Source organism: Falco rusticolus, chromosome 1, assembly GCF_015220075.1.
Source record: "Falco rusticolus isolate bFalRus1 chromosome 1, bFalRus1.pri, whole genome shotgun sequence".
Taxonomy (NCBI): Eukaryota; Metazoa; Chordata; class Aves; order Falconiformes; family Falconidae; genus Falco; species Falco rusticolus.
Window position 1 is genome coordinate 79,419,385 of NC_051187.1, and position 22,301 is coordinate 79,441,685.

A 22,301-nucleotide genomic window follows, 5' to 3' on the forward strand; every position below is an offset into this window, starting at 1 on the left:
GCCTGTTCCAATGCTTGACAACCCTTCTGGTGAAGAAATTTTTCCCAAGATCCAACCTAAACCTCCCCTAGAACAGCTTAAGGCTGTTGTAGAATAAGTGCTTATTCTAGCACTTGTTACTTGGGAGAAGAGGCCCACACCCACATGTCTACAACCTCAGGTAGTTGTAGAGAGTGATAAGGTGGCATGTCCCACCCCTTACCCCTGCCCCCGAGCCTCCTCTTCTCTAGAATAAATGACACCAGTTCCCTCAGCTACTCCTCCTAAGACTTGTGCTGTAGACCCTTCACCAGCTTTGTTGCCCTTCTTTGGACACGCAAGCAGCAAGAAAGTTACAAGACTGCTCATGCCACAATTGCATCAACCTGTTTTTCTCTCAACTTCACATGCCGCAGTCAATATGTGGTCACTGCATTAAGAGCTGCTGGTTTTTCAGCTGTGCAAACCCTCTCTGAAGTGACCTTGGATTTCTTTTTAGTACCACTAATTTTGCCAAGCTCTCTTACCCTCATATAATATAATGCTAACAAGTCCTACCAGACTTTTGGTGGCTTTGCATGGGATCACCGCAGGTTTCTGTGTACTGCATTGCTGGAATGGTAATAATAGAGAAGGTGCTGTGGTGGCCAGAGGCAGAGTGGTTCTGGATAGCATCTGCTGCCTCCAGCATCAATTATCCACATTTGGCAGGAAGGATGTAGTATTTTTAATGTTATTCTGTTGCAAGATCTCCCATCACTGGAAAATTGAAAGGCTATATTGATACAAAAAAATCAATGTAGGAATATATTGATGTATTTCCCAAAAGACTCACGTTCTTTTTTATTCCTCAAAACATTGATTCTGAAGATGACTTCATGCATCAGATCCTAAAGTAGTAATATGGCTATTTGTGACTTCTGAAGGTAAAAATTCAACAGCTAGATTATTCACTCTTCTATTCCTCAGTCCTTTCATTTGAGAGCAGGGAAAATACGCAGAAGGAAATAGTTATGAGTCAGCTTGATTGCAATTCAGTAAGAAATTTGAAAACTGGGTCCAACATCACAGGGGAAAAAGCATGCAGTATGATAGGATTTCAAAATTTCCATACTACCTACCTAAATACACCTGCCTATCTATTTGCTTAAGGATGATTTTATTTTTTAAAAAATTCTCAAAACGCAAAACACATCAAAAAGTTTAAGAGGAACTATTCAACTGTGCAATATTCCAGACTATGACTGTCAGCCCAGTTAATTGCTAGCTTCTGGAAAACCAAGGTGTTACAGTCACCGCTTGGCTTTGTTCTGCAATACAATGCTACAGAATGCTGAACCCCAAAGGAAGGTAAACTCCCTGCCACCACAGGTTTTTCTGGTTTGTTGTTATAAGTTATTACAATCCCCCACTAGACAGTGTTTAGTTCCTTCTCCTCCGTAGTTCTCCTATGATTCCTTCTTTCCACTCTCCTATGTTCCTTAACTCTTGCTACAGAACATGAGCCCTACATTGCTTTTGTGAAATACTGCAGCATTTACTTTGAATGAAAAATACAGCACATTTTATCAGCTTGTGGATTGTGGAAGTGATCTTCACAGCTAGATGGCAACAAAAGAATTCCATTTGACTTCCTTCAGTAAAAAGTGAGAAATGTAATGTTGTGAGAGCATTAAAAGCAGCTGCCTGACTCTAATGTCAGGAACAGTCTCCTTCAATTTAAATATTTGCAATAGCCATAATTAAACACTTAGTAACTGGCATAGAGTTAAAATAGAAATATGTTACATCATCTTACTGCTGTGCAGATTTTAATTCAGATTTATATCCTCCATGGCTTTGTGCCTAGAATAAGTCTTGTGATTTAAAGACTGTTTTACACAGTATAGAAATTGTCAGAGGGCAAAGTATCTTCTAGGTGAATAACAGAATTTTGACTTTTTCTGGAGGCAGCTCCCTAAAGAGATCAAACAATGTTTTGTTCGAGGCACACTGCATCACCACTGTTCATTGCTGTGTCATTTAATGGCTGGTGGTTCAACAGTGCTTAAAACATAGAGCTTTGGTAAAAAAGAAATATTTTGACAATTTTTCCTTTCTCTCATAATTGTGTATCCTGGGCTTGGCTTTGTCACAAGGTTTATGCCAAGGCCATTTTGGTAATAGGGAGATCAAGCAGTAGTGGTGGAATTGCGTTATTTCTGAAATTGAGTGGTTAAATTTGGTTGATTGGTTAAATTTTTCTTTCTCCTACTTTGACAGTCTGATCAGCCCTTGAGAATAGGAATGCCTTTTCCATCTTCCAACCTAAACAATTCTGTGATTCTGTTATGTTCTCCTTCAGCTTTTTAAAGACTGAAAAAAATCTGTATCTGGAAACAGAGGGGTGGTCTGTCTGGGCAACTGAATCCAGACTTTGGTCCTGGAGGCTATCACATCGCATCTAAACCTTCTAAACAGTTCTTCCCTCATCCTCTAAAAGCGGTGTTGAAACTGGTGGTCCTGTTAAACACAGTTACTGTCATATAAGAAGACGTATTAGGAACTTGGGCTGACCACGCCTTCTGAAAAAGATGCATATGTAAGCAAATGTTGCTTGTGTTTTGCCCTCATTTTTATTCTTTTGCAAGATGAGCATAGCAAACCACAGCATAGTATACAACGATAACAGAAATACAGATCTCAACATTCTTACCCAGATGTATGCCATTCTGCTGTAGAAGCTCTGATGTTAAGGTTTTAGTTTCTTAAGACTTTTGATTCTAACAGAAAAAAATGTATCATTATAGTGTAAAAATAAAATTCTATTACAAAATTTAACACATTTTTATTCTGTTGTTCCTGTATGACCTAATTTTTTCTAATCACATCGTAAAGGTGAAATAAAGATTAAAATTCAACCTTGTAGTAAGTAGGCACACCTGGGAGATTTCCAGCAGGCCTGAATTTGTTCCAAATGTATTTTATTTTACTTCGGAGCGCAATATACAGACTGTGGCTCCACTTCTTGCTGCCTTATAGGCAGCCATTTTCTGGCTGTTTCTCTGGCCCTGAAGCCACGTTGAAGGTTCTTGAACTGTCTTTCCCGACTCTTTTCCAGTTCGTTCCAATGGTTCAATTGCAAAGAATCCTGCAGGAAAGACACACAGGTGATCAGACTGCAGGTAATACACTGGTTCTCTTTAAAGGATACCCTGAACTTCTGTTTGATAATCTGGCTGGCTGTCAACACAGTTTATTTGCTAATGTGATTGGGAAACTTGTCATCATCAAACCTAACATGACGAATAGAAAAGAACTCGAGTGGGTTCTCCAGTTTTAGATGAATTAAACACAGCTGTAACACTCCACAAAATGTTAAGTAAAGGTAAAACTACATCTGGATGGTTTGCAACCTTACGTTCTTTCTTTGCCAACAGCTTATTCTTGAAGCCACAAATTAATAGTTGCACAAATCCTATCAGACTCTAGCGGTTTGCTTATTCAAAAGCTGGGTTCACAAGGAAGCATTCTGAAAAAATCTCAGAAAAACTGCTACTTTTTCAGCTGATTTTTTGCTTAAAATGGTAGAAAAATAGTATTTTTCATTAATGGTAGCTTTTCTTATGGTTAGTTTCCCAAACTGCAATATAAATTCTGTTTTATTAAGAAGATGACAGTGATTTATCAATAAATGTTACCTTGACTTGTATCAGCACAAACCCATTGGGCCCAAAGGGCCATCACAAATGTAACTGAAGCCACAATCTGGAACTTTAATACAAGGGATTAGTGTCACTTTTTTTCTACTTCTTGAGGAACCTAAAAGGTAGCAGTACAAACTGAATGCCAGATAACTATTGCATTATAACTAAGGAAGGAATTTTCTCCTGTAGTCACATTTAACAACATTTTCAGCAATATGCAGTTCAACTGCAATAAAGATGCTGCTGACCATATCTGACCAGAATTGAGCCACTTCCCTGTAGTAACATTCGGTAGGGTCATGCAGAGCTGAACAGCATGGATGGAAGATACACCAAAACAGCTAAATAATTTAGTAACCTTTAATTTTTTCTATTGTTTTTTCTTTTTTTTTTTTTTTTTTACAGATGTCTTAGCATTTCTGAGGAACATAAACAAAAACACTGACATCTTAAGAGACTTACTGTGTAAAGCTAAGCTGAAGAACAAGACAAAATCTAACATCAAAATAACTTTCACACCCTGGCTTTTCTGCTCATTCATATGACACCAGAGCACTCATACAGACCCACATCAGGTAGTCAAAAGTTCCAGTTCTGAATATATAATTTATCTTTGTATATTTTAAAAATGTCTCACGTGTAGTTATATGGCTGCTTTCCTTTGAAGTCTGCATTAATTGCTTCTACTTTACTCTGGACTCCATTCAGCAAAGTGTTTAAGCATGCATTCAAAACCTCAGTTCCAAAAGCCATCCCAGTTTAGGAAATCCTTTCTTCAAATAGGTCTTCATTGTTTTCTATGCTAAAAAGGATAGAGCCTAGTTGTCTGTATAAGCACCTACATGTTTTGCTTGCCTGAAATGGTGATTCTGAAGGCAGCAAACATTGATACTCTGAAAAATTGCACTCTCTTGTCTGTATAAGCACCTACATGTTTTGCTTGCCTGAAATGGGGATTCTGAAGGCAGCAAACATTGATACTCTGAAAAATTGCACTATCTTGGTTTTTAAACTATACATACTTAAAAAATACAGTTTTCTTCATTGAATTCAGCTTCATATAACTTTCTCACGAAATAGGTGAAGAGTTATTATTATTTTAATGGATTGGGAGATTTGGTTCTAATTCTACATTGGGCTAGTACAGCTTTTAAAAAGTGATCCATCATGACTGTTCAGTGTTCCATAGGCTGTGGCACATGTACTGCTGCTGGTATGTGAACCACTTCTAAATGTTAGGCATGTATGAGGCAATGGCAGAGGTGGCATCAGGAGCAGCAGTTCCTCACCGCTTGTCTTTAGACACTTGCCAAGGAAACACAATCCGTGTGAAGCAGCACAAAGCCTGTAGGCCTACTGGTGTTGCCATCCCATGTTGTGGGACCAGGCTGAGGGAAAGGCAAGGTAAAAACCTTGGCAATGATAAACTGTAACCTGTCTTGGGTGAGAGAGGGGCTGAGCATCCCAGTTTGGTGCAATGGGATGTGTGTGATAGGAAGCTGAGAAAGACAAGAGTTAGAGACAGGGGGAAAGGTGCTGTTTTGATGGGATGAGTGTATGGTAATAAAAGTGGGAAGCTAGGTGTCGTATGGATGAGTCCTACTCTGTGGTAGCAGAATGTGTGACAAGAGGTGAGGTCAAGGCTGTGGTTTGGAGAAACTGCCTATGTAAGGAAGCAAGGCGTTGCTATTGCCAGTCATGTATGGCACCATCTACCTCTGCCCCCCTTGCCAGCACTGACAGTTGAGCAAAGGTCTGTGAACAGCAGGTCTATTGCAGAGCTTTTCTCCTTATGTAACCCCTGGACCTTCCTTGATGAGATGCTGGTTTTCTGGGTCGTAATCTTTAATAGTCCTGCTTGCTTTTTACGCTCCATTGTTTTTTCTGCAATCCTTTTCTCCAGGTTTAAAATGCGTTCATCTTTCATAGGCCTTTCACCAGACTGGGACTTTCTTTTCTTTTCTTCCTGCCTGTAAAATTGAAAAGAAGCAATGAAAAGGTAAAATAACATCAACCCACAGAATAAATCCATCTGAGCATATATTACCGTGATAATAATGAATTTGCTCTTGCTTCTGGGAACCAGTTAGACTCAAAAGAGGTTTAAATCATAAAGCTTGAATGTCATATTCACAACTTGCTTCTCATTGTTTACAGAACAGCATTACTAAACAGTATAGAATAATATCTTCCCACAGGATGCCATGATGACAATATCTGAAGTATTTCAAGCCTGACATGACTTTCTTTAGAAAAAGCATGTGCAAAATCTGTGGTAATACTGCAGCTTTTTGTTTATGAGAACTATGGAGTTTTCCTTATCAGATCATCAGAATTCATCTCAATTGCTGTATTCCTTGGCAAATGGAGATATTCTTTTCTCTGTAAGCTCAATGCCTAGATTCAGAATCTATGGGATGGTGATGTATTAATTAAGGTTAGTTGGCCTAGGTGAGCATAAACTGATAGCACCACGTGCAGCATAAAAGTAAGGCGTAAGAGAGAAGTTATTGGATAGTCTGACTTCCTCCCTGCCACCCCCCTTCTTTTGTAGCTATTTTTTTTTCCACTGGAGTTTACATGTCATCTGTTTTTGCTTACTTTCACCCAACTGGCAAAATTTACTCACAGTCTCTTCATGTAGGTCATACCATATTCTAATTAATATTAGCACATACCAGTGCTTCACTTAATGTCCAACTTTCTCTTCTATTCAATATTGCCCTTGAATTTGGCTTGATCATGGCAGTATGATCAAGCTGTAGTATTAATATTATGTCATAAGCAGCTGTGATTCTCTGGCAAATTCAGAGCTAAAGGAAGTGTCAGATCTACCAAAGAATATATATAATTATATGATGTATAACCAGGTTAGATCTGATGCCTTCTTTCATCTGGCAAGGATAATTTTATAAAAGGTCCTTACGTATTGCAGTGGTGTGCCACATTACAATTGCTTTTACCGGAAACCAGATTAAGACTCCAAAGGACCAAGAGCAGAGTGCACTGGGGTGTTCAGTGGATACTCTAAGTGTTGTGCTGTCAGTGGCAGGACTACTTTCACAGACAGGTTGCCCCTTGGAAACGTTTTACATGAGAACTCTTCCCTTATCTCTTGAGTCTTATACCACAGTGTTTTCAGTGTAAGTCACATTCTTCTCAAGGATCTGGAGGAGAGGGAAGAGGAAGTTCTTCCTGATGCTAAACCCACCAATTTGCTTTAAGTGTCTCAAGATTCCAGGGGTGCAAATACCTCTTTCATCTTGGGAGAGGTGGCTTTTGTCTGCCTTGCTAGCTTCACCTTTGCTGAGAGGAAACACTCTGTAACACCAGCTATTCTTCAGAGTAGCCATTCCCAAAATCCGAAGGAACTGGATGAAGGGGAGATTTGACCTGTGTTACGATCTGAAATGTGACTGTGAATGCTAAAGTAGGGGCACAGTTTAGCCTGGCTTCTCATTTCCAGTTGCTTTCCTGAGACACTTCCTGAATCTCACTGCTGTTTATGTCATGCTGTCTGGTTAGGATAACACTTCCTTATCCTTCTTAATACTGTGATATACTCTGCTACACTGAGATTAATTTTTAACACTATTCTGTAAATATAAAAATTATGTACTATCACTTAATCTAATTGAGAACATGGATTATTTCTATTTGCATTGTAACAAGACATTGCATTCAGGGGATATAGGAGAATATAATAAGGTTTTATGTAAATACTTGATGATTAAACATTGTCAGTGGGAATAAGCAACAAAACCTTTCCTTACATGCAAATCCAGATTCTTGTAAATACAATTACAGGAAATACAGCATGAGGTTTAACATCAGGAAGCAGCAGCAGCTGCTTCTGAATTAACATTGTAAACAGTTGCTTATCCTCAGATTAATATTCAGTCCTCTTCTAGATGAAGTCATGTGCCAGTCATCTACATGATTCCAAAAAGCTGCCAATCCCATAGATTTTAAGATGCCACACCACATCATAAGAGAAACTTAAAAAGGGGAAGGAATGAAAAAAGAGATTTTAAAATTCAGTTTTTCTGTGATGGTCAGTTGAGAACTTTCAGGACTCAAGATAGGAAAAGCTCATATGATCTCTTTCACCCCATATCAAGTAATTCCTGAGGAAGTAAGGTATCAGCCAGTCAGACTGGGGTAGTACATAGTCAGAAAAATCCTCTCCAGATTCAATAGGAAATTATGTGATGATTGATGAAAAAATATGAAGAAATCATTTTAATTTTACGTTTAAGTTTATTTACCAGCTACTGGTATTCAATGAGTACTTTGAATGAGAACCAATCTTTAAGAATCATACCAGTTCCTAAAACATAATGTCAAATTTTTGGTCCAAAGGAGAATTTGTTAATTTTCTCAGACAAGAATCATCCATCCCTTTGTGATCTGCCATAATTAAAAACATATTTCCCTATGTATTGGGTTTGCATGGCCAGGTTTTGGTAGTGCGGAGCTACTGGGATGGCTTCTGTGAGAAGCTGCTAGAAGCTTCCCCCATGTCCTATGGAGCCAATACCAGCTGGGTCCAAGACAGATCCCACTGCTGGCCAAGGCTGAGCCCATCAGCAATGGTGGTAGCACCTCCATAGGGATAACATGTTTCAGAAGGGGAAAAAAATCTGCAGAACACAAAATTGCAGTGGAAGAGGGGAGTGAGAATATGTGCGAGCAGCAGCCCCGCAGACACCCGGTGGGTGCAGGCAGGGCCGGAGGGGCTCCAGGCGCTGGAGCAGAGGTTCCCCCCCAGCCCGCAGTGAAGGCCATGGCGAGGCCAGCTGTGCCCTCAGCCCATGCAGCCCGTGGGGAGCAGGGACCCACCGGCCGCCCGGGGAGGGCCCCAGGCCGGGGCAGGGGGTGCCCAAGGAGGCTGTGACCCTGTGGGCAGCCAGCGCTGGAGTAGCTCCTGGCAGGGCCTGTGGCCCCGTGGGGAGAGGAGCCCCAGTGGGAGCAGGGGCAGAGAGTGAGGACCTTCCCCATACAGAGGAAGGAGTGGCAGAGACAGCCTGTGATGGACTGACTGTAACCCCCATTCCCTGTTCCCCTGCACTGCTGGGGTGAGGAGGCAGAGAAATCAGGAGTGAGGTAGAGCCCAGGAAGAAGGGAGGGTGAGGCAAAGTGTTGTTAAGTTTTGATTTTAGTTCTCATTACTGCAGTCCGATGTGAAGTGTAATAAATGAAACTGATTTCTCCAAGTCGAGTCTGGTTTGCCCGTGACAATAATTGCAGAGTGATCTCTCCCTGTCCTGATCTCAACCCTATGAGCTTTTCATTCCATTTTCTCCCCTGTCCAGCTGAGGAGGGGAGTGATAGAGCAGCTTTGGTGGGCACCTGGAATCCAGCCAGATTCAAACCACCACATCCTACCAAAGACTTTGAAGAAATTGTAATATTTTTGAGATCTGTATGTCTTTGAAATGGTTTAACAAAGTCTATAGTTTTTGCTTAGTGACTTAGTCAGAAAGTACCCTTTAGTGTTAAGGAATGAGATGGGATTCCTGAATGTGCTTATGGAAGTTTGTAGTAGTGTGGGGTGTACATATAAACTATTCAGAGGAGGAAAAGTAAGGGATTAATAAAAGATTCATTGGAATATGGATATAAAAGCAAATGGTGAACATTTCTTTATCTATGATTGATTTTGTTCTCGATTCACTTTCCATGTAAGCTGTATGGACAGTCAACTGCCGAAAGATTTTGGCTGCCTGTGATGAAGTACAGAACAATTACATCAGTGATTGTAAAATCCAAGTATCTTTCTATTTAAAATAATATTCCAGGCATCTCAAACTGCAGTTGACATCCTGTATTTGTTGTCGCAATAATTTCCTTAATAAATAACCTGATTCTTAAAAATATGTAATTTTTTACTTCACATTTTACAAACTTTTTGTGGAGTTTGGCAGTCCAGTGTCTTCTTCCCTGGAGGTATTTAAAAGACATTTAGATGTGTCACTTAGGGATGTGGTTTAGCAGTGGACTTGGTAGTCTTAGGTTAACAGTTAGACTGATGCTTTAAAAGGTCTTTTCCAAACTAAAAGATTCTATAATTCTTCTTACTTGCACATCCCTTTAATTATTTAACTATCTGCCCTGCAATTTTAGCATCTGGCCAAACGGACTCTAGGTCCAGCAGGTCATCCAGACTATAACCAAAGAAGCAGCAATTCAGCATTAAAGGTTTTCCTGCAGGAAATGAGAACACTTGGAACAGTTGGATTAGGTCCTCAACTGTGTTTAAAAAATGGAGAATCTGAAGATTTTCACAGAGGATTCCTGCTGAAAACTACATTTTGCTCTTCATTTACATTTTCAAACTCCAGGTGTTATGTCAACAGTATAAGGAGACAGATGTATGACAGCTCTTAACCGACTCATTCAGTTAAGATACAGTAAAAATGGCTATTCTAGGCACCAAAATATCAACTTAAGCAGCTGCGACTATACTTATAAGCTCACCTTACAAAATGGAGTCTTGTGCAATAAACACAAATATATTAATATTTTTTTTTAAAGCAAGATTGCCTCATAGTGCAATACATTATTTTTTTTTTTCTTATTTGATTTCCTTATACTCTCAGTCTCAGTGACTAGTGCTGTCTGTACTTCATAGTACCTTGCCTTTTTTCTGTCCTGCACTATATAATTCTTAGTTATTGCAGTGAGGAAAACGAATGTATCTAACTGTTAACAGTTCACTGTTAAGGGACTCATTATTTTGACATTTAAGAACATTACGCTATTAGATTGATTACTGTTTTGTACTAATATGAGGGTTTTAAGCACTCAAAATTTGACTCCCTTCCAAAACAATTAAGTTATTAAGCACCTAATTTTAGGTGAGGAAGTGATTGTTATTCAGAACAGTGTTTTCCTCATGTGAAATAAAGATTATGAAGCTGCATAATCAAAGTTCATTCACAGACTCACAGAACGGCTGAGGTTGCAAGGGACCTCTGGAGGTCATCTGGTCCACCCCCACCTGCTCAAGCAGAGCCACGTACAGCTGGTTGCCCAGGACTGTGTCCAGATGGCTTTTGAATCCTCTTCTCCACAGCCTCCCTGGGCAGCCTGTGCCAGTGCTCAGTCACCCTCACAGTAAAAAATTTCCAGATGTTCAGAGGGAGCCTCCTATGTTTCCTCTTGTACCTCTTGTCCTCTCATTGGTCACCACTAGGAAAAGCCTGGCTCTGTCTTCTTTAGAGCCTCTCTTCACATATTCATATTCCTGATGCATCATTGCTGATACATTTCCTCCTTCTGTTTCAGTGCTGGTGAAGAACTCATTACCAGCCATAGGGACTGAGAAACTAAATCTTACTTCCTTACTGCACATACAGAACTCTAAGTATTTATGAATTTTGTGAAATTAATGATCTCATAATTAAGAAGTACCAAACCAAAGTCCCTTACATTGCTAATTATTCAGCTTTTTTCATTATTCTAGGCTATGTTTTTGAAGGTCTGAAGCAACAACCACACATGTTCCCCTGTTGCATCTTTCCACCTCCGTGTGCCATCTGCCCCTTCCCTCAGTTGTGAGCTGCATCACAGGGTTGTGCTGCCAGGGTGTCTTACAGGTTTTGGAGGATGGGCCTCCATTCTCCCCTCCTCACCCAGAAGGCCTTTGATCCCTCATGTCAGACCTGGACAATGCAGGGAACACCTGCTTTGGGGAGCTTGTTCTACATGGAAAGGACCATCGCAGTCATTCATTCATCCATAACCCTCCCTTCTGCTTGTTCTTCTCTTCCTCCTCATAACCATCCTTCCCCCTTGTCCTCCTGCCATGGCTGCCTTCACCCTATTTCTACCCCTCTTCAGTTCAGGCCAAGAGAGAGGTGTTATGCTGGTGTGTTGTCAGTGCCTCTTGTCAAGGAGGGGTTTGAGCACTGGCAGTGGCAGGGAGAGAAAGGGGTGCTTTGCCACTTTGGCAAACATACCATCATTTGTAATCCAGTGCTGAGACCCCAGCATGCTACACCACTACCACAGCATGAGACAGGGATATGGTAAACTTTTGTGCTGGTGAGCATCTGTGCATCCTCCTCCTGCACAAGAAAGTCAAGGAGGATTACAGTCAGTTCAGTGTCACCCTGGAACTGCAACTGCTACCTTCATCTGGATGTTGTCCTGACTTGGAGAGGGCAGGATGCTTGAGCAGCAGGCCATGTCACTTGAAATTGAGCAGAAAAACAAACAAGGCAGGAAAATGAGGAAGAACGGAAATAAGGCTGGCTTCTGTGCACCTTACATATGTGCCAGTGGCTGGTGGGGGCATGGATGTGCTGCTGTCATCTGTGTAAGACAAATAAAAGGATCGTGTAGTGTTCATTAATGCGCTTACAGAGCAGCCAGGAACGGAGTATGTGAAGTTTCATCAGATAACTGTCCTCTGGACAGCTTTAAACCATATGAATGGTGAGAGCATGCAGTCCCAAGACCACAACAAATCCAACCCAAAGTAAAACCTCCCAAACACACAGATAACGTGGATGGAGGGAGACTCAGCACCAACTGCTTTGATCTGTTGCTTGGTTCTCAGTGCATTAGATTACTTGCAGTAATAGATGTAGCCTCACTGGAATGAAAGGGAATTGTACCTGAAATATACAGGCACGTAACTTCAGTACATTAGCATGTATTCAAACACTCGTAAATCTTTTGGTGCTCATGTTCAAAAGCTGAGAACTCAAATGTTTGTCCACTTCACATGCCAGTGCTCATTTTCAAACTGTCTAAAATTCTAGAATTAAAGGGACATCCAGAACATATACTGAATTGATTCCTAAGTGTTACGCAAGCATTCACATAGCCACTGCTGTGATGGATGTTATGGCTTGCAGTCTATTAAAAGCTGATGTCTCTATAATTTCTCATGTTCTGTTTCCTATTTTGTTTAATATAGCTCATTATATGCTTGCTCAATGTGCTGCTCTTGTGTTGATGTGTGTCTGTTTGTAAATGATATTGAAAGGAACCTGCTTGGTAGGGACCCAATTAAACTCCAGCTGACACCAACTAAAGCACATTTGTTTGGCAAAGCTTAGTTGACATACCTTAGCTGATTAGCAGTAGCCTTCCACATAATGCAATTTCAGACATAACATGTAATTTTATATTAATGCATAAGGCTATCTTATGAGGACCATTGGTACGATTTGCTAATCTATCCCTATAATTATGAATTAATTCTGTAAATGCAAAAATTTGCTTTTTTACCTCTCCTGTGCAGCATATCAATAATAAAACCCAAGCAATTAATCACTCGCACTCACTTGACAGATATTCCAGGATTCAAGATCTGTAAATCAGGTTTAACGTACAAAGCCTATAGTTTGTTTAGAGGTAAATAAAAGCTGCAGCAAAGTGTCTAGCATTTGTAAATAGGCCAGCATGCTATATTCCTATATTAACAGAAATGACACCATAGATTTGGATTCTAGATGAAAATGCATGAAATAATACACTTGCAAAGAACAACATTTCTGGTGTGCTTTGGTAATGCCTCTTTATAGTAGATGCTTCCAGCTTACACACAGAGATTGTCTGGGAGCCATGAAAAGAAATCTTTTACAACATCTCTAATGAAACTTTGTATTTTCTTTATTTGGAGAGCAAACAGGGCTCCATTAAAATTACCGTAGTACTTATCATGACTCTGAATAGAAGCTTGCAAATTAAGTGTTTAATTTCATTTGGATTCTACCATCTCTAGCATGCTGGTCTGTTCTAAAAAAATTTTCAAATGTCAGAACAAAAAGTGAATCAAAGTTAGCTTCTCATTCAAGCATAGCTTATATCAGGATCAGAATATTTTTAGATCAGAATTAAGCCAAAAGTCTATTTTAAAGGAACCCAGCACTACACAAAATTCTCAGACTGCACATCTAGCGTAACATGATTCTTTAAGTAGTTGCTAGTGAAACAGTTTTTATGCATACAAGCTCTTAATGCCTAGTTTGCATCGCTAGTGGGAAGCAGTGGCTTGAGTTGCTCCCACAGGCTTTCACAACACTGAATCTTTAGCGATGAGAGTATATTTCCAGCTCCAACTCTATTTCAGGTTCTTTAGTCTTAAAATCTTTTCTCAGTATATTCCATAGAACATAGAAGGTCATTGATCTTTCTACAGCTACCTGAAAGGAGGTTGTAGGCAGGTGGGGGTTGGTCTCATCTCCCAGATAGCAAGTGACAGGACAAAAGGAAACGGCCTCTAGCTGCGCCAGAGGAGGTTTGGATTGGATGTTAGGAAAAATTTCTTCATTGAAAGGGTGGCCAGGCATTGGAACAGGCTGCCCAGGGAGGTGGTGGAATCACCATCCCTGGGGTGTTTAAAAAATGTGTAGATGTGGTGCTTGGGTTAACAGTTGGACCTGGTGATCTCAAAGTTTTTTTCCAACCTAAATGATTCTATGATTCTATGATCTATGCAGTCAATCCGCTGCAGCTGCATTTATTGATTCATTAAACTCATTAAACAATCTTCTTAAGTACTAACATGGTACAAACCCCAGTCTTTGGAGATTAACTATCAGCAAGAAACCAAATTACAGCTGGGACTAGTGAAAACTAGTTAAATGAATACATCAATACTGCCTTCTGTAATTGAGATTCAGAATTGAATGATAAATCAATAACATGAATTGAACTCTAAGAAGCCACCTTCAGTATCTCAGCAGCAAACATGAACCTGAGACATGTCTGAAGACCTGTGCTTTTAGATAGAATGTCTTCAGAATGTCAGCCTGAACATCTGTTTGCGAAGTAAGTATGGCATGACAAGGACTAACTTCTCAAACCCACAAAAGGGAAAAGGTGAAAGACAACTTACAGGAAAACAATAACAAATAGTCAAAATGCAGTAAAAATTACTATTTTTAAATAGCTTTAACTTAAGATTTTAAACTCTTTGTGGAAGTGACCTGTCTTCTGCATATGTGGAGCATCTACGATGGTTATGGATCCTTTATGACAATGAATAAGAAATATGACAATAATAAATATGATTAATGAATACAGAATTTGATCAGAGAGTCTGTAAGCAAAGAACTTTCTCTTTGATCTACTGCTATAATATATTCATTTTATTTCATAAATCAATTTATGTTATTTCTGATAACAATTATTATAGTTATCAGAAAACCTCCTAAAATATTTTTAACTTCTAGAATAAGGCTTGCATTTTCACATAACAAATCTAATTCAAGGAAGAAAACTATAGCCCTAATGTATTGAATGTAGTTGAAAATGAGAAACCACTTAAAGTGGCAAGCTGGAATGATTCTAATAACATCAAATTAGTTCTGATTAGCTGAAAAGGAACAGAAGAAAAGCAGAACTTCTTTCTCAATATGTAATATTGGCACTGAATCCTGGGGCAATACTGTTAACGCTAGCCTACGGAGTGTCTCCAGCCATAAATGATGAAAAAGATTTGTTAAATATGATGCAAATTATTTTCAAGAATAAAAAGGAAATCCTGGCCCCAGTGTAACCCTTGACAAAAGTCATACTGTCTTATAAAAGGGAAGTATTTTGCCTCTACTTGTTTTTCTCAAGGGGCTAGCAAAATATTAACAAAGTTGCAATGTCTTAAATGTCACATGTTGTTTTATACTGACTTTAAAGCAGCTGCTCGTCCACGTTCTGCTCTGAATAGGGAAATCTGGTCCAGTTTGTCTAGAAGAAGTTGTTCCTTAGCTTGTTTTTCATGAATTATCTGCTCTCTCTTCTCTTCCTCTGCTGCCTTCTGTGCTTCTCTGAGTAGAGCGAGGCGTTCACGTAGTTCCACTATTGACATTTCACAAATTAAACCATGGCCCCCAGTCTAAAGAACATGAAATACAGGTTTAAATAACACTGTAAATACCAAGGAGAGAGTAAATGAGTAAAACCAGAATACTTTGATCGTGTTCCAAATCCTGCTGAATATATTTTGACTTCAAGAAATATAGGGATGGCCCCAACCTGCTATTTACAAGCTGTTTTTAGGGTGCAGAGCTTATCTTTTTTATTTGTAAAAACACAAGGCTCATAAAACATTTAATGAAAGCATTGAAATATACAGTAGACTAATCATAAATACAACATATTTGTTGTCCAAAAAAATTCTAGTTGACTTCTAGTTTTAATTAGACTTTTGAAGTTTTACAGTGTTTAAAAGTGCATTTTTTTAAATTTGTCAAACCAGAACAAACTTTACACTAAAAAAACATGCATTTTTTTTGTATGTATCTATTTTCGAAGTATGAATATGATCTATGATGGCATCTACTATTTTTAGCTGAAAAGATCAGGACTAAAAAATGCTTTGTACACAGGAAATTCAGATCTTAATGCCCAAAGTTAAAATATTCAAATCTGAATGTTTAATGAAGGCTTTTTAATATCCACTTTACAATGAGAGTGACAATGAGCCTGATTCTGAGATGCAATGACAAACTTCTGCACCTTAGTTTGCATACGAAGGCAGATAACTTCTAAACAGATTTGTGAACACTTGAAGTTTTTGACCCTTGCTCTTACATACACTCTCCCTTTTTCTAAGTCTACACATGTACACATCTGCGTATATGGAAAACTTGCATAAACCTACATAAATACTGAACTTCTGTATAACTTTCTTTGCAAAATTTAATCTGTTTCACCTCAACTAATATTCTTTTGTCTATCTTAACATAGTTTTGGTACGTATCTTTGGTGTGTATCTTGTACCGTGGCATGGGTGCAGGAAGTCAAGATGCTAACATGACTCTTGCTATACAGTTGTATAACATTAAGAGTTAATCCTAACACTGGTTAGGATTTAATCACACAGACCTTGGTCTACTTAGTTCCATAGAACTAGTGACAGAAAACTAATGATAAAGTTTGGAAAGGATGAAGGGGTGTGTCGGGAGTGTGTGGAATCCAAAAGCATCCTCCCAGCCTGAAATTAAGTGGTAATGATAAACACATATAAGTAAAACTCATTACAATCCTTTTAATGGAGAGAAACTATTCTGTTAAAGAGCCTTCATTTCTTCAAGCAATCCTTTTCAGCAGGGAAAAAAAGCCCTTGCATTAAATACTGAGTGGGCTGTTGTCAGAATAGTAGTTGCCTTTCTGCTTTTGAGCTTTTCACAAAACAGAACATGAAGGGGAAGGGAAAAAAAAAAAAGAAGAAGAGAGAAGGATGCTTTGTCATAGATAGATGCTCAGATTGTCAGTTTGGCTGCAAGAATTGACCTGGGTCTGGTCCCTCTTCTCTGATCTGAGATGCCTTCTAAGCAGCCTAGTCAATCACTCATCCTCCAGTGATCATTCTCTGGCTGTTCAGAGCGGTGGGTGCATGAAACAGAAGGAAAGCCAAGAGAGATGAATAAAACAGTAAGGCAAGGCAGGGGTAAGCAGGGGCAACAAACCCACAAAATAACCAGGCTTGGCTCTCTGCTGCTGCAATGTTAATGCTTAAGAGGGATTATTATTGAGTTAGTCTGGAGAATCTAATGATAGAAGCTTGTCAGTGAAGAAGAAAATGCCTTGGGTAGCCATCCCTGGGAACTCCTCCAAGATTTGCAAGAGTTCTCCTGCAGTTTTTGTCCCCATAGCTTCTCTTTCTAAAGCTCCTTTAGTTAATAAGAAGAGATCCTCACTGTTTTTTTATCTAAAGTCTGACTCCAATTTTGGCTCAGTGGTTTCTCCTTCCATGCTCCTCATGTGTATCAAACGTGACCTAAACAATGGTCACCAGTAGCATCAGCAGAAGATAGATAAAATAGTTCAATATTAAGCAGCCTTCATTTTTGCATGCTTTTGAAAAATGTGTATTATCATAGGTTACTGAAACAGTAGATGTTAATTTATCTCCTTCTCAGATTTCAATCTAGAGTGAATTTGCAAGTAGCAAGTGCTATAATACCTTGTCTCTAATTTAAACTAGTCAATGACCATCAAATTCACTTGACAGGAAGTGAAAGGAAAATGTTTTGCAACGGGGCTTATATACCACTGGTAGTGTTTGAGCATGCCAAGCAGATACCAAAAAGGTCTAGGGAAGAGAATTTCCTAGAAGCATAGAATGGCAGAGGCTGAATTTTTTGAGTGTCTGAATTTCCAAAATACTCAGCGAACACAGTGAAGTGGTTCCTAAAATATGAAAAGTCCTATACTCGTGCAGTAGATAATACTGGTGTTCAAGAAACTTAAGTGCCATCAAGGGAAGAACTGGTATGTCAAAAATTATGAGAATGAATGAGAATTTTATGGACACATACTTAATTTCTCTAAGCCTGAAAAAGACTTTTGTAGAAAGAAAAAACCAGGGCAAGCTATCACCAAAAGTGGGCTAATTCACTCAGAGTGCTACTGTAATAGTGAGTATAAGGGAATCACAGAATGGTTGGGGTTGGAAGAGACCTTTAAAGATCATCTAGCTCCAACCCCCTGCCATGGGCAGGGACACCTTCCACTAGACCGTATTGCTCAAAGCCCCATCCAGCCTGGTCTTGAACACTGCCAGGGAGGGGGCAGCCACAGCTTCTCTGAGCAATCTTTTTGAGTGGCTCATCACCCTCATTGTAAAAAATTTCTTCCTTATGTCCAGTCTAAATCTATCCTCTTTCAGCTTCAAACTGTTGCCCTTCGTCCTGTCAGTACGGGTCCTGGTAAAACATTTTTCTCCATCTTTCTTATAAGCTCCTTCATATACTGAAAGGCTGCAATAGGGTCTCCCTGGAGCCTTCTCTTCTCCAGGCTGAACAATCCTCTCTCCAGCCTTTCTTGACAGAATTATTTTCCAATCCTCTGATCATTTTTGTGGCCCTCCTCTGGACCTGCTCTAACAGGTCCATGTCTTTCTTGTGCTGGGGACCCCAGAACTGGATGCAGTACCCCAGGTGGGGGTCTCACAAGAGCAGTGTAGAGGGGGAGTATCAGCTCCCTCAGCCTGCTGGCCGTGCTTCTTTGGATGCAGCCCAGGATATGACTGGCTTTCTGGGCTGCAAGCACACATTGCCAGCTCTTATTAAATTTTTCATCTACCAATGTCCCCAAGTCCTTCTCTGCAGGGCCACTCTCAATTAATTCATCCCCCAGCCTGTATTGATACTGAGGATTGCCCTGACCCAGGTGCAGGACCTTGCACTTGGCCTTGCTGAACTTCATGAGGTTCACATGGGCCCACTCCTCAAGCCTGTCAAGATCCTTTTCCTCAAGTCTATCAACTACACCACCCAACTTTATTTCATCTGTAAACTTGCTGAGGGTGCACTTAATCCCACTATATGTGTTATGAGGGAAGATATTAAATATTACTGGTCCCAGTATGGGCCCTTGAGGGACACCACTCATTACTGGTTTCCACTTGGACGTTGAGCCATTGACTGCAACTCTGGATGCGGTCATCCAGCCAATTTCTTATCCATCTAACGGTCCACCCATATCATTCAGGTCCATTCTTTTGTATTTGCAATATGACCTGTATGGCCACTCCATTTTCAGCATCCTTATACTTTAATAGCCTTACAAATAGGATCAGCTTGGATTTTGAATGAATTTTTCATATATGACTTGAAACCTGCTGTGTTTTTCTGTTTTGTCTTTTGAGATGAACTAGGTGGGAAAACATATTTAAAGCCACGTTATGTACCTAGAAACAAACAGTATTTCAGTGGTAGCTCTATGTGAGAGTTGACAGCCACTGTAAGTGACAATAAGTGAACTAGGTTCAAAAATAAGAAAGTACTGACATTCCAGTCACCTTCATTTTCTTGAATAAGAGCCTGCACACCATTTTACAGTTGTTGTGATTGAAAAAGTAATGATATTTCCACATCCAGCTACATCATACCATTGTGTCTTTGCAGCCTACATCTTGTGACTGAATCATCAGGGTAACAAATGTGCAGTGAGACTATGCTAAGGGCTGTGTTTAGGGTTGACACAATGTGTAACTCTATCTGAAGCAGTAAAAGACCTATAAATTGCAGTACCTTTTGGCATTTCCATGCACACGGTTTACAGTATCTGTGGTGTACAATAGTTCTTTGTACTCTTCACTTTTCCCCCTGCTTCTTCCATTCTGGTTCAGTAATATTTCTCTACAAATGGGTGGAGTGAGCCTGGGTTTGAAAAAAGAGGATTTCTGCCTTTGGCTGGAAGAGAAGTGATGGCAGCAGCCATCAAGGCAGCCAAAGAGTGTGAAGGAGGACGGGACATCTGGGAAAACGATTTTATTCTTATTCACTTATTTTGCTCTTTAACGTTAAATGTATTTTAAAATCTGATAAATGAGATGGGGGATCTATATGGTGGCTGCAGAGATAGTAGGTAGCTTTGGAGTCAATGAATGGCTCAGTTCTGTTCATAGAAGCAGGAGATAAAACCAAAGCAACATAACGACTGTTCCAACAGCCGCATTGAAGGAAGACCTGTTCCTTGCGTATGCTTTCTGCAGACTAGCAGAAATTTTTTACTTTGTGATCTTCATTTGAAAACTTCATTTGAAAAAGAAAGGGAAGTAAAACCCAAAAAGATTCTATTTTAAACTGCTAGTATCATTTTATCTCATTCCATGTTATTCTTCTTTCAGGGTGGATAAGAAAAATGGAATACTATTTTCAGCTAATCTGCTTCTGATTTAGTGGTAAGATAACAGATTTCCAGATGCTGTCCAAGTCTGTAAACTCTGCAAAAGTGGGTGTTGCAAAGCCCAGTCTCAGGTATATCAGTTGCTGTGCATCAACAGTAAGTCTAAGAAGTCTGGGATACATTTACTGTAAACCTAACCAGACATACACATCATTTGCACAGTACATGCATAACAATTCAGCAGATTTGGGATTCTCTTGACAATCTCTTTCATGTACCTGAATGTTTGACAGTTTTGAAAGCAAAGGAAATTAAATTCACTAATTACCATGGCAATCACCACTGCAATATGAACAACTGTACATCAGTCCAAACTTTGTGTTCATTCAGCCCTTACCCAGGACAGACAAATCTATGAGTTTGTGCAGGTGGACAGAACATCACTTGTAATCACTTGACAGTCTCTTTTTGAAAGACACAGGAAAACCCAGATCCAATTGGCAAAACTCAGAGAAAGTTCAAGGGGACTAAGATTTCACTTACATCAGAATATTATTCCTAGTAAAATTTTAATTTTATAAACTTTGTGAAAGTTCCAGTTCAAGTCTACCCTTTGTGTCATGGGGTCACTCTGCACTTAACGCTGTGCATCCAGACAGTGGTATTTCTTCATGCAGTACACAATTCCTCTGTAGGTGTGAAACATACGCAATATGCATTTATGTAAAAACGGTAGGTTTTCTTTTTGAACTTACCTCTGTTAAATCAACAAACTTATGTCTGATGCTTGGTAAAGACTCAATAGCTCGTATTTGTTGAATTAATTCATATCTTTTCCTAAGCTTCTCTTCCTCTTCTTCTAAAGCTTGCTGAAGAAGTTCTCCATTTTCTTCACAAACTTTCTGAACTGAAAGATAAGAACTAATCTTTGTTAGCTAGTTGCACATTTTAACAAATAGTCCATCTGGAGGAAAATTCATATGCATTTGTGAATAATGATAATACTGATCTAAAGGTACTTGAGGGAACAGTCTGGTATTGGTGGGAGGAATGATTAGAGAAACAAATGAGTTCTTCCCACCTCCACTATCTATCATTCTATTGAGCACATAAACATACTATACACATAGATAAAGCAGACTCTTTGAATTACTGCTTTGTAATTTCTGTTCTAATTTATGCATACTGTTTCATTATTTAATAAAAAGATATTATACAACGGCAAATATTCATCATTTTTCAAGCTACTTATATCCTAGAAACCACTGAATTGCAAAGGCCAGTAGGCTTTGCTAGCCCATTTCAGAGTGGCTACCACCCTCTGCCTTCCTCAATCCTTACTGATACAAGTATGGAGACACACAAATGGAGAAACGTCTGCTCACCAAAATATGCACAACTAGAGGTAGCCTGTTCATACAGTAGATGTTAACATGGCATTGCATTGCAATATGTACAGCCATGCCACTCAGCCTTCTCCCTGGACTTCATTAGCTAATGCATTAACTGAAGAATTTTCTTTAAAAATAGCAGAGGATGAGTAACATTATTTCCCTTCATCCTAATGACTGGTCTGTCTTGGAGGTGATACATCCTTCTCCCTTGTGACACCGTCCTTCTAGGAGATGTGTTTTCTTTCCTTAGCTATGGTCTTCTTCTCTGGACTGTCTTCTCTGGAGAAGACAATAATCTTGAGCCATGATTTTTTCACAGTGGTTGCTAGGCAAATCCTCTCATAATGATATGAATCACAAGAATCTGAGCTTCATAACTTAATTTGACAAAAGGTAGAGTTATTCACATATGCTATTTTTGATGGAAGGGAAACTAGTTGCAGAACATCAGTGCTGTATTTCTTCCTTTTAAACAAAAGTAATTCCCATGACTAGTAGCTTAGAGTTTCTGATCTACCTATGACCAACTTATTATTGGATTATGTATTCATGCATTCATTGGCATGCATGGCCTCAACTTCCCTTTCCTTTCTGTAAAAATTGTAATTGGCCCGCTAAAAGAATCATGAAGTAATCCGGGGACATTTGA

The 22,301-nt window shown here is 39.4% G+C and overlaps 1 protein-coding gene across 3 annotated transcripts in view; it reads right to left on the reverse strand.

Annotated features, from left to right (window-relative positions):
* Positions 1 to 2,593: 2,593 nt before the first annotated feature.
* The window catches only part of CFAP99 (cilia and flagella associated protein 99), a 63,893-nt gene continuing 44,185 nt past the window's right edge, over positions 2,594 to 22,301 (reverse strand). Inside the window, exons 13-16 of one of the 3 annotated variants that reach the window (XM_037386387.1) lie at positions 21,014 to 21,165; positions 15,311 to 15,516; positions 5,382 to 5,635; positions 2,594 to 3,109 (exon numbers count right to left, since the gene is read on the reverse strand). In XM_037386387.1, the coding sequence (XP_037242284.1) occupies positions 2,943 to 3,109; positions 5,382 to 5,635; positions 15,311 to 15,516; positions 21,014 to 21,165 (779 nt within the window). In that variant the 3' untranslated portion in view covers positions 2,594 to 2,942. Of the gene's footprint in view, positions 5,636 to 15,310; positions 15,517 to 21,013; positions 21,166 to 22,301 lie in introns of all 3 variants that reach the window. The other 2 variants (XR_005104025.1, XR_005104022.1) reach the window with 2 other exon arrangements.